Source organism: Protopterus annectens, chromosome 8.part0, assembly GCF_019279795.1.
Source record: "Protopterus annectens isolate FY-2018-M chromosome 8.part0, PAN1.0, whole genome shotgun sequence".
Taxonomy (NCBI): domain Eukaryota; kingdom Metazoa; phylum Chordata; order Ceratodontiformes; family Protopteridae; genus Protopterus; species Protopterus annectens.
Genome location: NC_056741.1, coordinates 183,333,955 through 183,350,146, shown reverse-complemented (window position 1 = coordinate 183,350,146; position 16,192 = coordinate 183,333,955). Strand labels below are relative to the sequence as shown.

Here is a 16,192-nt window from a genome sequence, read left to right as displayed (position 1 = left end):
AAATTAATATTACAAACTTTATGCTGGGATACTGAGGGAAACAGTGTAGTAAGCTGTTCATTACCTCAGAAGTTCATGAGATTGTATAAGTCCAATAGACTGCCACATGTCAGCTTGACAAAAAACAAAAGTTTTAAATGGGCAGACTTAGAAAAAAAAGGTAACAAAATGGGAAAACAGACTGATTTAAAAATGTCAGGACAAGGGATATGAAAACAAAACTGAATTGGTTGACACAGACACATACAGCTGTACACTTGCAATCTAGTAAGGACAGCTAATTAGCATTTTTATTAAAAGAAAAAGAAAAGGCCTTGTGTAAAATTCCAACAACTCTGTGGTCAACAGGCAAGTCAAATGTAGGGCTTATTCAAGCAGCAGGACCAGTTACAATTACCCCAAAGTCAGCTTTTAGACCACAGAAAAAACAATACATTTTGGGAAAGAATGCAAAAGTAGAAATTAAGCCTATAATAAGCAGCATTACTCAAAAAAGAAGTACTGGTAGAATCTCCTGATTCACCATGTGATACACCCCTATTTCCTGTTAAAAAAAAAAAAAAACGGGAATGGCAGATGGTACAAGATTTATAAGCTGTGAATAATGCAGTAATACCTAAAGCACCTACGGTGCCAGACCCACATACCTTGTTAAATTATTTAAAGCCACAACAAAAGTATTTTACTGTGGTAGATATAAGCAATGCTTTCTTTTCAATACCTATACATCCTGATAGTCAATATTGGTTTGCATTTACATTTCAGGGTAAAAGGTATACATATACCGACTACCACAGGGATATTGTGAGAGCCCAATAATATTTGCACAAAAAAATGGCTAGCAATCTGGCAGGGTCTACCCCACCAGAAGGTAGTCAAATTTTACTTTATGTAAATGACATCTTGCTAGCAGCACCCAGCAGCAGTGCAGGGTGAATACAGTAGCATTGTTAAAATTTTTAGTAATACAAGGACACAAAGTAAACAAGAGTAAGTTACAAACTTTGGAAAAAAAACACAGGTTAGATACCTGGAATATGTGATATTCAGTAAAGGTAAAATACTAAATAGTGGGAAAGAGAAAAGGGGAAAAAAAAAAACAGCAATTTTGCAAGCACCCAAACCAACAACTAAAAAAGAAATAATGTCTTTCCTAGGTACAACTAATTTTTGTTGGAACTGGGTACCAAATTATTTTACAATGAAAACAAAAGCAGAAATGGCTTTCTGCAGGTTGAAGCAGTTAATAGCTTCTTCATTAGTTTTAAGACTTCCAAGTTATCACAAACGTTTTTTTTAGACCATAGATTGTAAGCAATGGTACATGACATCAGTATTAAAGCAACAACATGGGGATAAGCAATGCCCCATAGCTTACTATTCATTACAGTTAGACCCAGTGGTGCAATCTTTGCCTCACTGTGTACAAGCAGTAGTTGCAGCAGCAATGGCAGTACAGGCTTCAGCCTCAATGGTGTTATTCCACCCTCTCACATTGAGAATGCCTCATGCAGTTGCAATAATTCTGCCAGAAAAAGTTGCATACCTTTCTCCTGCTAGACATCTTTCATGTATGACCATACTGCTGAGTCAACCTCATATAAACAGTTAGCTTTACCTAAATAAGATCTTACAAATATGCCCTTGGATAATGCTGAGGTGACATATTACGTGAATGACTCATGCAGAAGGGGTCCTACAGGGAAAATCTGGTGGGGTATGCAGTAGTTACAGACACTAAAAATTTAGAAGCACAAACTTTGCCACACAACTTGTATGCTCAAGCAGCAAAACTGGTAATTTTGACAGAAGCATGTATTTTAGTAAAAGGCAAAAAAAAAGTAAACATATATACTGATAATCAGTATGCTTTTTCTACAGTGCATGTGTTGCACAATAATGAAGAAAATAGAGGGATGATTACATCCAGTGAAAAACCTATTAATCATGCAATTTATTTTGGAGCTATTAGAATCTATTCAGTTGCCTACCAAAGTAGCTATTTGTAAATGTGTAGCTCATACAAAACAACAGGATAAAATTTCAAAAGGTAATGCACGAGCTGATGCAGCTGCAAAGCAAGCAGCCTCAGACTCAGGAACTTTTTTTTAATGAAAAATTACAGCCCTTTGAGATTTTACATTTAGACATGTTAAAAACAATGCAAATGCTTACTACAACAGCAGAAAAACAAAACTGGGTAAAACAAGGTGCAATTTTTAAAATGGACTGTACATTTCCAAAGAAAAAAAACAATATTACCGTCTAATTTATTTAGAAATGCAGCTTTGTTGAGCCATGGGCAGAGCCATGTCTCAACAGGGGGGATGGTACAGTTAGTAAATAAAATATTCCAAACATATGGATACATAAATTATACAATAAAATTTTGTGCAGCTTGTCATACTTGTAACAAAGCACCATGCACAAGGAGCATTTAAAAACAAGCAAGGGAGTTTCCCTACACCACCATATCCATTCCATACTATTCGTATGGACTTCATAGAGTTAAATAAATGTGAAGGGAAAAATACTGTTTAGTGATCATAGATATGTTTTCAAAATGGGTAGAAGCTTTTCCTTAAGGAATCACTGTGCTTACCACCCACAGTCAGCAGGACTGGTGGAGAGGTACAATGGGATTTTAAAAAAAAAAAAAAAAAAAAAAACAAGTTAAGAAAGTTGATGAGTAAGACTCAGAAGAATTGGATTTGCTGTTTACCTCTAGCATTGCTGAGCATAAAAAACAGTAACAAATGTAAAGGATTTGATCCCCTTTAAAGTAGTATTTGGAAAGGCATATTATGTGCCTCAGTAAAAAGCTCTCATGCCTGCAGGGCTGGAGGCTGACAGTTCACTAGCTAATTAAATAAAGAAACTGTTATAAATAAGACTGTTTTGCAGTTGAACTCTTTTTCAGATAAACAAGAAACAAAACCAGAAGCCGTGCTGACCCCGGGGTCCTGGATTTGGCTGAAAGTCATAAAGAGAAAGAACTGGGCGAGTCCAAGGTGGGAAGGTCCGTACCAGGTACTGTTGGCAACACCCACTGCAGTGAAAATTGCTGAGAGATCATCTTGGGTTCATTTAACCCACTGCAAACCTGTTAAGAAATTCAGTTTGGACATACCACAGGAACAGGATGGCCAGAGGCAGAATAAATAAAAATGTAAAACAACCCCAGAGACATTGGTTCACTGGCCTACTGATCATACACTTAATAACTATGTTTGTAGTAACCTTTTTTGTTGTTATGGTTTTTCTTGCATATAACTACAGAAGTAAAATTAATAAAACGTGATGAAGGACTGGCTACAGACTGGCACCCAAACTTTAACACATACCTGGCTATGAAACAAGTTTATGTAGAGACTATGAACGTTTCAAATTGCTGGGTCTGTACTGCAATACCCACAGCATATGGAGGACTTTTAATGTCTGCTGTCCCCTTGGGAATAAATGAAACTTGGGAAAACCTGTTATTTGACACAGGCACTGTGAAATCACAGGACAAAATTGCTTTATTTTTACCTGTTCACACAAAAAGAAATTGTATGAGAGTAATACCCTCCAGGTGGGCTGGAGTAATGGTAATATAACAATGTCTTATAAATGTTACATTAAAGTCAAAAGTGGGGGTACTGTTTGTAATACAAACCATGATTCATATCTGAGTTCAATAAAAACTACATTAAATGCAGTATGTGACAATCTAGTCTTAACTAAGCAATTGTCTATTAGGAATAGGAAAATGTTTCATGCAGGGATAACACGTATCAGTACCAAAGTAATGATTTTATTTGTGGGAAAAAGGCATATAAATGGTTACCTGAGAATTGGTCCGGCAGTTGTTTTTTGGGTTATCTGGTTTCAGCAATAAGACATACTGCAGAATTACCTTTGGGTAAAATACGAAACGTAAGGAAAACAGCTCGAAAATCTGAAGGTCCAGTGAGAAAAAGAAAACCTGTGAATCCAGTTGGTAAAATCGAAGCTGGTTGAAAAGGCCATAATTCAGTGAAAGACAAAAGTAAATTGACTCATATGAACTTGGGCAACAGTGTTATATCCAGGGCAGGAATGCCACCAGCCTATGGAGCAGTCAAATCGATCTAAGAGCTGAGGAAGCTGTCAAAAAGTCATGAGCAATGCAACTTTTTCCACCCTAGAATTGGTGACTAATGAACTGAATGCAATAAAAACTGTTGTGCTACAAAATCGAATGGCTCTTTACTTCACCCTAGCGGCAAGAGGTGGTACACGAAGAAGAATGCTGTGCGTACATTCCAGACAACCAACATGAAATCAATAACCACCTAGAGGTAATTCAGCAAGTATCAGCAATGACTAAACCAGGCCCAAACCCACTGACGGACTTTTTCCAGAATCTGTTTGGGGGGGGTGGGGTTCCATCCTATTAAACATTTAATTGCTATTTGTGTGGGTATACTCCTAATAGGAACATGTGTTTACTGTGAAATTCCCTGCATGAAAAGATTAATAAAAAATTTGTTAATATATCTGCTACTAAAACTCTTTACCAAAGTGTTGAAATTAAAAGATTAATTTCAAATGATGCTTTTTCTGAAATATAAAACCAATGACTTACTTAGCTGAAAGCCCTTGAAAGGAAAGGCTGAGGAATGAAATAATATTGTTTATGTTTTAAACAGAATAAAATGCATTAAAAGGAGGGAGAATGTTAGAAAAATCTACATGCTGCCTAGAAAAATATATTTACAATGTGTGCTGCTTAGAAAATATATTTACATACATGCTGCCTAGAAAAATATATTTACAATGTGTGCTGCTTAGGAAGATGTGTATTTAATCATTCAAACACATATAAGTTGTGTAATCAAATATATAGAGAAATATGTGCTTTAGTTAGGAATAAATGTACTTAATGCATTTAATTCTGTCTTACTAGAATAACAGTAGAAATAAACCTGCATATTATTGCGAAGTACAAGCTGCAGTGTAATCAGAAATTTGACCTTGGCAGCTTGCAGATGCAGTCTGGCTCATGTCTTTCAAGTAAAGATTATTTTGCAAAGTTAGAAAATAATAAATCTGTTCGCATGTATGTCCTCTTTCCTGCCTCCACCAGGAAGTAGCCTTGTGCACTATCTCTGATAGTGCAGCTGGACAAGAGAAACAAAGGAGGCTTTAAGGAAGACTTACATCTATTGTATTTGAACTAATCAGAGAACCTTGAATTGGCTACATCCTCAGGAGGTCATCGTGACTGACCAGCTGTTTGCAAGGCTGCAACATTCTCATGGGAAAAGGACTTTTTGAAAAACACAAACTCAGCACTTTTTATGAATAACTATGATGTAAAGACCCTGTCACTGACCACACCAGTAAGGTGGGCAAAACTGATAATGAAATGTATATAACCAATGTGTTTTGGTCAATAAAGCAGTCAAAATTCTATACAAACTTTGTGTATGGTTTTTTGCCTCCTAATGTACATTAGTGATATCTGAGTTTCTCCTGCATTATTGTTTGTTATTAATTGACATTGTGTTTGAATAACTCAATGATTTTTACAGTCTGACTCTAACAAATTTATTTAACATTAACCTTTATAACTCTTTATTTAAATACAAAGTAATAGCCCTTCGACACAGTGCCTTAAAAGAAACCTCAAAGACCTCTTAATCAAACTGAAACACCTACCCTCAGTGATCACTAAAGGACACATCAAAAGCAACACCTAACACCACACTAAAGCCGGCACCCAGTGCTCCCCTAAGAACAAAGCTCATAAGGCAGACAAACACTTTACATGGTACCCTTGTCACAGGAGATTCTATTGTTAGATACACAGATACTCCTCTCACCAGACAGGACAAGGAGAAGATGATGGTTAGTTGTCTATCTCGGGCTAGGATCCATGATATCATTCATACACTCATTCCACAGGTACTAATATCATTATATGATAGTCCATGTGGATGTAAATGACCTTACGTGTATTTCACTGGACTATATGAAAACAGACATTATGGATCTCTCTGAATATGTGTCACAGACAAGTATATGCCTTGCACTGAGCACTATTATATCCTCACCAAGGATGATGCCATAGTATGTACACAAAAATTATTGATTTTAATAAATTACTTATTTTCTGGTATCACTCCAGCAGAATCCAATATCTATCAGCATGGCAGGACATAGATAACAGAAAGCTTTGCTTTGCCAAGGATGGTCTACATCTCTCTTCACTAGGCTTTCGGGTATTGACTAAAACATTATTCATCTCATTAGAGCCTTTTTATGCAATGTCAAAATGACAAAGCTACCAACATAGCAAAAACATAAATAAATAAATAAAATCAAAGCAACTTTAAGGTGTTACTGCTCAATACTAGGAGCCTAAAAAAGAAACACCACACTACAAGCTCCCCTCACACTGGAGAATGTAGACATCTCTGTTGTTACTGATACTTGGTTTAAAGCCACAGAAAGTACACCGGCAGTGGAAGGTTACAGTGCCTTCCACAATGACAGCAGCACAAAACGGGCTAAAGTACTTCAATCTATGTTAACAAAAATGGAATTCCAGGTTGGTTAAACAGGATGATGTCATGGAGTTCATCCATGTCCAAGTCCTCCATAGACAAGTTTCCTTACCATGCCCTCGTCAGCTACAGGTTACCCTGTATGGTACATGAAGCTCACAATTCTTATCTAGACCTATTAGATCTACTCACTATCCAACCAAATACAGAATTAATGGGGTGCTTTAACAATGCCTGTATAGACTGGGAAATGCACACAGCCTCTAACTCACAGGCACAGTGTTTCCTCAACTTTATTAACACAAATATCCTGCAAATGCAACAGATAGTGTACTCTCCAACAAGAGCTTCAAACATATTGGACCTTGTACTCACCAACATGGGAGAGCATTGCACTCACCTGTGTCATGTCCTCATTGGTGAAGTCAGAACACAAAGCTGTTTCTCTCAAAATAAAAATCAACCTGGAAAAAAACAACTAAACCCATAACAGTTAGGAACTATTCCTTACCAAATTACTTCCTATTAAGTGACAGTTTGTCAAATTTATGGCTTTCCAAACCCCAGCAACACAACTTCCTATGCAGAATTAAAGAAACACTGTACAAACATATAAATGGCTGCACTGACACTGCCATACCTACCAGAAGTAATCCTATATTTAACACGAAAAATGAACCCTGCTGGTGGAATCTTTACCTTAGGAGGGTATCCAACAAAAGAAAAAAAGTCATGACCAAAATCAAGAAGAGCAACTTCCACTGGGACAAGAGCTTTCTGATTCAACTTATCAAGAAATTAAAAGTTCTAAAACAGTCCCAAAACACCAATTACGAGGTTATGATAGCATCCCAGGCTGACAGTCATAAGTCGTTCTTTAGCTATGTCAGGAACCTTAAAAGTAATATTCAGCAGTGTGCAGAACTGGTGGCAAATGGCAACAACTTTGCTGACCAGGGTAACATAACAATTCTACTGGCTGATAACGTTAGGTCTAACTTCACGACTCCAACTACCCCCTTTGAAATCCCTTCTAACATACCCCCAGCTATCAACAGGGAGCAGACAGTGGATGCACCTGCTAAGGCTAAAAACACTGCTTCAATTGGTCCACCAATATCCCTGGTTGTCTTCTAAAACATAACATAGCAGGACCACTTGAGGCACTTTTGAAACACAACCACAAAACAGGTTATATGCAGATGAATGGAGGGTCACAATGGTCATCCCTCTTCTCAAGGGTGGACCATCAATTGACATCATGAACTACAGATCCAGCTGTCTGGAAAGTCTAATATGCAAAGCCATGGAATGAAGTATCATGGAAATGATCATACAAGGATACTGGCAACATAGAAGACACTGGATACTTCCCAGTTTGGCTTTGTTAAGAGAAGGTTTTGCCTACTTGAACTGGTAGACTTCTTCAAGAGGATCACCATGGCTATAGATGAGGGGGAAACAGTGCATACCACCTACCTTGATCTGGCCAAGATGTTCAATACGATACCCACTCAGGTATTGTTAGCAAATTCTCAATGCTAGGCATAAATCCCTGTATACCTCACTGGATTGCCAGCTGGCTCACAGGTAGGATCAAAGAAGTCAGGTTGGCGGGAACCTCTCCACCAGGAGACTGGTCAATAGCAGAGTACCTCATGGACCCTTGTTGGGCCTGCACATGTTTGGGATCTACTTTCTGGAAAGTCAAGGCTAATATCAAAGGCCTCTGGTTCACCATGTTTGTAGATGACTTTAAATCTGGAACTATCATAGATTACTTCCATGACACCAACATCCTACAAAAGGGTCTAACACAAACAAATGAGTGGTCCAAAAGCCATGGCTTTACACTCGAAAAAAAATGCATTATAGTCCCCTTTAAGAAATCATCCACACAAGCTAATAATTCCATCAATAAAACGCCCCTAAGGGTTGACCAAATAGTTAGAGATCTGGGAACTTTTGTGGACAGTAATCTAGTGTTTGACCAACTAATACCCATGATAGTAAGAAAATCATTCTATGCTGCCCAACTCATAAACAAGGGTGGTCACTGGTCCAGTGAAGTTATGCTACCACTCAACTCAGACCCATTATTGAGTACAATGCCCCTTTTGGCATGTACCTTATCAGGCACGTGCAGCAGTTGGAACACCCTCAAGAGATCCTCACCAGGAGAATCCAGAGTATGAATTCCTGTTCTACACAGATCACCTGAAGGTCCTGTCTCTGTACTACATCATCTACAGGTTACAGAGAGGCGATCTATACCTAGCATATAAGGCATCCTCAAATCTGGCTCTTTTAAGGTCTCTTGCACATTTGCAAAACAAACAGCACCAGAAACTCTAGATCCAAGACCCAAACTTTGACTGTGACATAAATAGAAGGTGCTGGAAGGACCAATATATGTCTCAAAGGATACCTGCTGTATGGAATAAGATCCCCATCTATGTGAAGCCAGTTCTATATTATATGCTCAAAGGTTTAAAACTTCGACTCTCATATGATCGACACCATATGAGTGAAGTTTTAAAACTTCGAACAAATAATAAAAGATTTAAAAAAAAAAAAAAAAAACGTACCTGAATACTCTGGGCAGGGGGGCAAGCCCCCCTGCACCCTCCACACCCCCCACTACTTACATATACCAACCCTGAGATCGCACTACATTGAAGTAAAGGGAAATATTCCCTATGGCGATCTCCACTGAAACTTGTGAGCTTTCAAAAGTTCACTCATATGGTGTCGACCATATGAAGCTCAAACTTTTGAATGTTCGAGATTTCTAATGGAACCCATGAAGCCATCTATGTGAGTTCATCCATGACCTTATACAAAAGAAACCATGACTATTGGAAGGGAGATCCCAAATTTACCCCCCCCCCCCCTCCAATCTGGCCTCCATGTCTATGATGGACAAAGGCTGACAGTAAGTAAATTAATCCCCAACTAATATAAACTCCCCACTTAACCCTTAGCTACCTCTTTACTAACAAAGCCCACCATATAGGCATCCAAGGAACTTGGTGACAAAACTAGGTGAGATTGAAGAGCTAGGCTTGTAAAGACCTTGGTGGCCATTAACCTAGTATAAACCTATTAACCTGTGCACCTGTTAGCATCATCGTGTCATTTTTGGATGATATAAATATCAGTAGGAAAGATAATAATGGTGACAAGTTTGCTGTCATCTGCATACTTTCTTGGCACTAGGACCTTCTCATCTACCTTCATACCATGGATTACTGCCATAGCAAGAGCTGACCAACTTTCAGCCAAAGCTTGCTGGCACCAGAACCGCTGAGATACTTTACATGCTGATGGTCCAGAAGGACTCACATTTTCTAGCTTCCCTAGATATAAAGCAGGAGCTCTTCTAAGTGCAGAACTGAAATCAACCTACATAGAAGCATCAGACTGGTACATCAGGGATATTCTCACTACTAGTTTGAGTTTCAGATCTATCTATCCATCTTCCTCTATCACCTGACTCAGTTCACCACCCTATGGTGATATCTTCACAGTTCAGCACCTCTCCTAACCTGATGCTCTAGAAGGAATGACCTCAAGCCTAATGATCAGGCAGCAAAGTCAGTCATCCATAGTTGGCTCAAAGTGCCCTGGCACCAGTTTCACATATCACCAGCCTTGAATTTAAAGGTGTTGTTCATTATCATGAAATGATGCCTGGCACAGAGTTTCAATAACAATTTGCAGTATGAGATCTTGTCATGAAGAATGCTCTACACAACCATGTTCCTCCATGTATCTCCATTATGTCTCATGTTATGATTGATGTCCCCTAGCAGGACGTCAGAGTCAATAGTTGGTACTCATTACATAATGCACTAACAGTCTCCAAAAAGCAGAAGACTCTACTTAGCTGTTAGCTGCCTATATACAAATGACGGAGTTTTCCTTTCTACAGTTCACAAGTCACATTGAGATGACCCTCTGATTTACTGCCAGAAATTCCAACTCTATGGCACACAGCTGGGGGCTAATGAGGATCCTCATTACTGCCAAGTGCATCTCCTGTAGGAAATGTCCAGCTAAGGAAAGACAGCAGCCCCAAATGAAATTTCGGAATGCATGGCATATGAAAATTAATGCTAACTATATCAAACTGGTTCTTTTCAATTTCTCATATAGAAGCTCATTCCTTTCCAAGCAGTGAAGTTATATTCCATGTCTCAAGATGCAGGCTCCATTGCCAGGGTCTAGTCCACCTTAACCTTTATGTCTTCTGCTTGACATTTGACTGACATTGCACCTTATGGATGTTGAGCCTAAATGACACCTCTGTGCTGCTTTTTCTGTCTAAGTCTGGCCAGGCTATGTTGGTCATCCAGACACCATGTACTGATCAAAAGACACCATGTAATGTAGCACACAAGACTGCAGAGCATAGTTTGTTTTGCAGAAATAGTGAGATAATGAAGAAGAATGGTATACACTTGTTGGCTCAGCTTAATTCACTCGAACCATGTTTACCCCAGTGTGTATGAAGTAATTACTGGTATTAAATTATAGTGCTGGAAAGACAATACCAGGACCTGCATAGCGAGTGTAAGCATTGAGGCAAGTAAAGTAGAGTTATAGATCACCCAGAACTGAGCCTTGATTTCTAAGGCAAGCACAATCACAAATAGGTAAGGTCAGCAGCTGAATTATCAGTACAGTGTGGTGTACAAGGTGAAACTGATAACACAGTCAGTAATGATACAGATGTGGAAATGGGAGCTTATGAATTAAAAAACATATAAAACCAAATGGACTTAACTAATAATTAAGGGTGGGATGATGGGCTCAAATTAGGTGTGAGTAAGAAACAGCACAGTGGAAATATAGGACTGTAGGGTAAGATGAGAGTAGTGTGCAATGCTCAGAATTAGACTGTTTATAAAATATGGCATTATGGACAGAGATTAAGATGTATTACTACAAGAGCCAGTGATAGAGGAAACTGAGTTACAGTAAATTTATGAATCTGCAGGACATTTATAAAAAGGTTGACTGCAAGGAAATAGATGCTTAAGGAGAAAAGAAGATGGATGTACATTAAAGGAGAAATCAACTCTATCCTCTCTAGCTCTGTAATTTTTGGATAGTGGATAGTGAAGGCAAAGTAATGCTGATTAATAGTGAAGTAACACCAGTTGATTATTAGAATAGGATAAACAAGAAATGAGAGTGATAATGAAGTATAATAAGTGAAGCAATATAGTAAAATAAAATGAAATTATTGATGAGCTGCTGGTTGCATAAGTAAACTTTTTACAGCCTAGCTACGCCACTGATGTGTGATTTTAAATTAACTTTACTCATGAAATTGTTTAGGACATTCTGAGGCACTCCTGTTGAAGAAACGATATGTGCAACCATCAGACATTTTAGCTTACTGAGCAAACAGCAGGTGAAACAGACAAACCTGCCAGCATAGATTCCACTGAAGGAGGATATGCACTGCAGGAAAAGACTGTAGAGGTGGCTGACTAAATATTTCAGTGACAAAATAAAATCATTATATTTGGGTGAGTGTAGCTAATACAGATAGACAAGCATGTGACTTGTACGGAATAAGCATAAGTTACAAGAATTTTCTCAATGATCAGCAGTAAAGTTTGGCAGAGTGATATAAGTTGGGTATTTATCACAAAGGACTTAATGGTGAGGCTAGGAAACAATACGTAGGATAGACAAATTGGTAGCAAAATGGATCCTATCTTGTGATCATCAAAACTGAGTCAGCAGATAGATCAGGTAAAATAAGTGAAAAGCGTTTGCAGTAGATGATTGCACTTTACAAGGTTTGGTCTCCAACAATGACACTGGAGTAATTATGAGGCACTAGTAGCATTACATGACATCATCAGTGAGGCCCATGATGTCAGCAAAAGAAGAAATCATGGTGCCCACATGATACAGGGATTATATTTTCATAAAAGTCCACAACTTTCAGCAAGAATATGAGAATACACAAAAATAAATTATGGAAGATAACCTAGAAAATGGAAGAAAGAGAGAGAGAGAGTACAATGATACAGAGATACACTACTCTGTTAGAGATGCAGAAGAACTTTAAAAAAAGGTACATGGCAGCTCAAGTGATAAAAATAAGACTGGGTATTTAAGTTATAGACGAGCAAAATACCAACTGAAGCATGAAAATACAACACAGGGTAATTAAGACATATATTCTGGCAGCATGAATTGTTTGCAGTGAGAAAGTACTCCAATTAAAACTGAAGTAAAAGAGTAGACTTTATAATAGCCAAAATTCAAAGAATATACAACAATTGCGCCTTCTAATTGCCAGACTTACCAGAACATACAACACCTGCGTCTTCCTTATGGTTGCAGTTATGCTTTCCCCATCTCGAGGATTGACATTGCCAGAGTACAGATTCATTTCCATAACACATAAGGTCATCCAGCCAAATTGGCCCTGATCCTTTACCAAACACTGCTGAGTTGATTGATACGGCATGTCCACATTTCAGCTGTTGGCAAGCAACATTAGCATCTACCATATCCCACCAATCATCGCATACCGTGCCCCAGATTCCATTGTAATACACCTCCACTCTTCCTGCACATTGTCCCTTGGCATCAGCAAGTCTCAGCTGCATGTGTTCTGTAACAGCCATGAGAGCATTGTGTTAGTCAACAAAGGAATGTTTACAGAAAAGATGTAGAATTAAAGCGATAGACTATATTAACTAATTAATATTTCACTGACCGCTACAAATAACAGAAGCATATTTGGAAACACCAGCTACTTCAGATTGCTGAATGTAGGAAATATTTAAGGTACAGTCCAATAATCTGGATTCATTTCCTTGACATTGTACACTTCTCAGCCACACAGATTCATTCATATTATTTGAAAGACTGATGAATGCTTTCAATGCAGTTCCACATCTCATTTGCCTGCAGACTACTTTTGCATCTGTCATTTCCCATAATTCATCTTGTACTCTTCCCCATGTGCCATTGTAGTAAATTTCCACATGTCCATCGCATAGGCTTCCTCCATTCATTAGTCTTAACCTGCCATTTAAGTCTGCAATAAAATAATGGGATGGTTATTAATGCTAATTAAATAGCAGGTCATTCAGAATGAAATCAGTAGCAGTAACAAAATAATAACTCTAATAATATTAGCTAAAGAAACAAAATACTGTGTATTAGTCAAACTATCCCAAAAAAAAAGAGAGTACACTAATAATAGCCCAAATAGCATGTAGCTGAGTTTAGTCTGTGTGTGCTTTTACGTCTGAAGAAGCAGTTGTATAATAGACTGTGAAAGCACTTACCGTGTTTTATTGCTTTTATTGTTTTATGGTAAATTACAGTTTTATACAGCATTCCAGCTGTGGTATACTCTCTTTCTTTTTTGGAATTTACTTGGACTGTTTGAACAGACAGTATTTTGCCAATTTCTGGATTTTTTACTGTTAATAGTGTAACTATGTCTGAGTGGTAACAGCTGCTCTCAGAACAGAAGTTTAGTACACCGACGTCATGTGGTTACACCATTCTATGGAAAATCATTTTACTTATACTTGTACAGAATATGTTGCTATAATGACAAGACATGCCTTTTAGATTTTTTGTGTAATATAATTTATACTGTCACATTTAACCTTGCTTTCAAACTGATATACACACATGCTTTACTGGTGTTTCAATGACCATTAATACCTTAAGGACTATATTATTACCTTCAACTCATTACGAATTCTTCTATCATTGCCTGCACAGGGTATAGGACATCAGTGTAATTGCTCCTTCCTGGCTATTTTCTAAGATTGTTGAAAAGTACTGGTATGATTTCCTTTGTAATCCTTTTGAATTTAAATAATATAAATGGCACAAAATTACTGGGACATACAATCCCAGATGTGTCAAAGTCCAACACAATATAAATATCTGTTGCCTCCTGCTTCCTTTTTTCTTTCTTTCTTCATTCATTTTAACATGTCATGTGGTCTGCATTACAAGGGCCCATTTTTCAGTCACAACCATGTTAAAGAAAGCATAAAGTTCAACAACAAATGTAAGAACATGAAATAAATTAACAGCACTATGTAGAAAAACTGTATGAACAAACATAGTAATGACTTGAAAATACAAGGGTCATTTTCTCTAGAAGTGTGGTGCATGAGGACTCCTTACTTATGAGGGAAAAGGGTAATTATTGCAATAAGGTTACATTTCATTTGCTTATAGCAGCAGACAATAATCACATAAAGTCTTTTCTTTAAGTACATTTAGCATTCAGCCTCTGGAGTGTCCAGACTTTCTCAGAATGTTCATATTTTTGCCTCATATTTTAGGTCTGTTCCTCATAAAATTAGTGCTTTTCTAGCAAATCACTGGGATTGCCATCAATAGATGACGACATGCATTTGAGTTTCAGACTCTGTGTCCATCAGAAAATGTAGACTAACACAAATCCTATATAATTAAGTGTGGGGGACAGAGCACCACACTTGCCTTCCCCAATTTCCTAAGCAGTACAGTAAGGAACTTGCTGTTTTGAAGCTATCTGTCAGAAGATCTGCCAGCAAACTTGTAGGATGTTGAAGACATTAGGGTGTAGCTCCTTTGCTTCCTATGCTTTATCCTCAATTTGAACAGCCAGCTCTGTCCTAGACCTTCCTACTTCAAGCTTGTTGACATCCTCTGCCTTCTACAGTTTTATTATTGTTATCTGAACCCTTTGGGCATGATGAGCGTTTTAAGATGATCAATGTCTCCCCCCTCTCCAGCCAACAGACTTACCTCCTGGATCAGCTTTGCCTGCCAGGCAGCACAGCTGCCAGAGCATTCAAACTAAACTTCCAAATGGGAAGGACAGGCACTAATGTAAACATGCTGCCATGAGCACTTCCACCAATTACCCATTTGTCTATGCCGTCCATTCTCTGCACACGTGATTGCAATACACTAATGCTGTTCTTCAACTTCCACTACAGATCAGAATTATACCTCAAAAACTTACACCCTCATCTTGAGATAGACAAGCCAGATGTTACCACTCAAGCTTGCCCTCCACCATTTCTCCAGCTTCCCACATATCTAATGGATCCCAGGTCATTAGTAGTGTGGGTCAGTGCCCTGCCCCTGTGTTGCTGGGATCGAAGGTCAGTAGTGTGGGTCAGTACCCTGCCCTACACCTGTGCTGCTGGGATAGCTCTTCCCCTCAGTTTTATCTAACATCTCTCCCACCATGTTATTATTCTCTTGTTTCATGAAGACTGAAGTGAAGTGATCAGACTTCTACCATTTTAGCAGTAGTCTGTTATCTCACTGTCATCTATGCTTTACATAGAAAGCTATGAATGTCCATTTCGTCTTTAAGGTATTGTTCTGTATCTTGTCATCAAAGGTAGCTTTAAATGAAAGAAAAACAGTAGTTACTTTTGAATGAATTTACTTACAACTAAATGTGCTTTTGACTGAAAAGGCATTTTGTTGAAAACATTCTACACAACATATATGTCTTGAAATTTTTTTTGCAGGGGTGAAATCCCTCCTGCACCACCATGCAGGTTCTGCCCCCCCCCCCAATTTTGTATTCTAAAGCTGTGATTGTACACCCTTGAAGCAAAAACGAAATCACCACAGACAGTGAATCAGTGCTG

General features: G+C 38.2%; 1 protein-coding gene across 1 annotated transcript in view; it reads right to left on the bottom strand.

The window, feature by feature from the left end:
- The window catches only part of LOC122808181 (scavenger receptor cysteine-rich type 1 protein M130-like), a gene marked incomplete at its 5' end in the record, with an annotated part of 311,963 nt that overhangs the window by 87,100 nt on the left and 208,671 nt on the right, over window positions 1-16,192 (bottom strand). Inside the window, 2 exons of the mRNA XM_044079149.1 lie at window positions 12,865-13,176; window positions 13,282-13,605. Of these exons, the coding sequence (XP_043935084.1) occupies window positions 12,865-13,176; window positions 13,282-13,605 (636 nt within the window). The remainder of the gene's footprint in view (window positions 1-12,864; window positions 13,177-13,281; window positions 13,606-16,192) is intronic.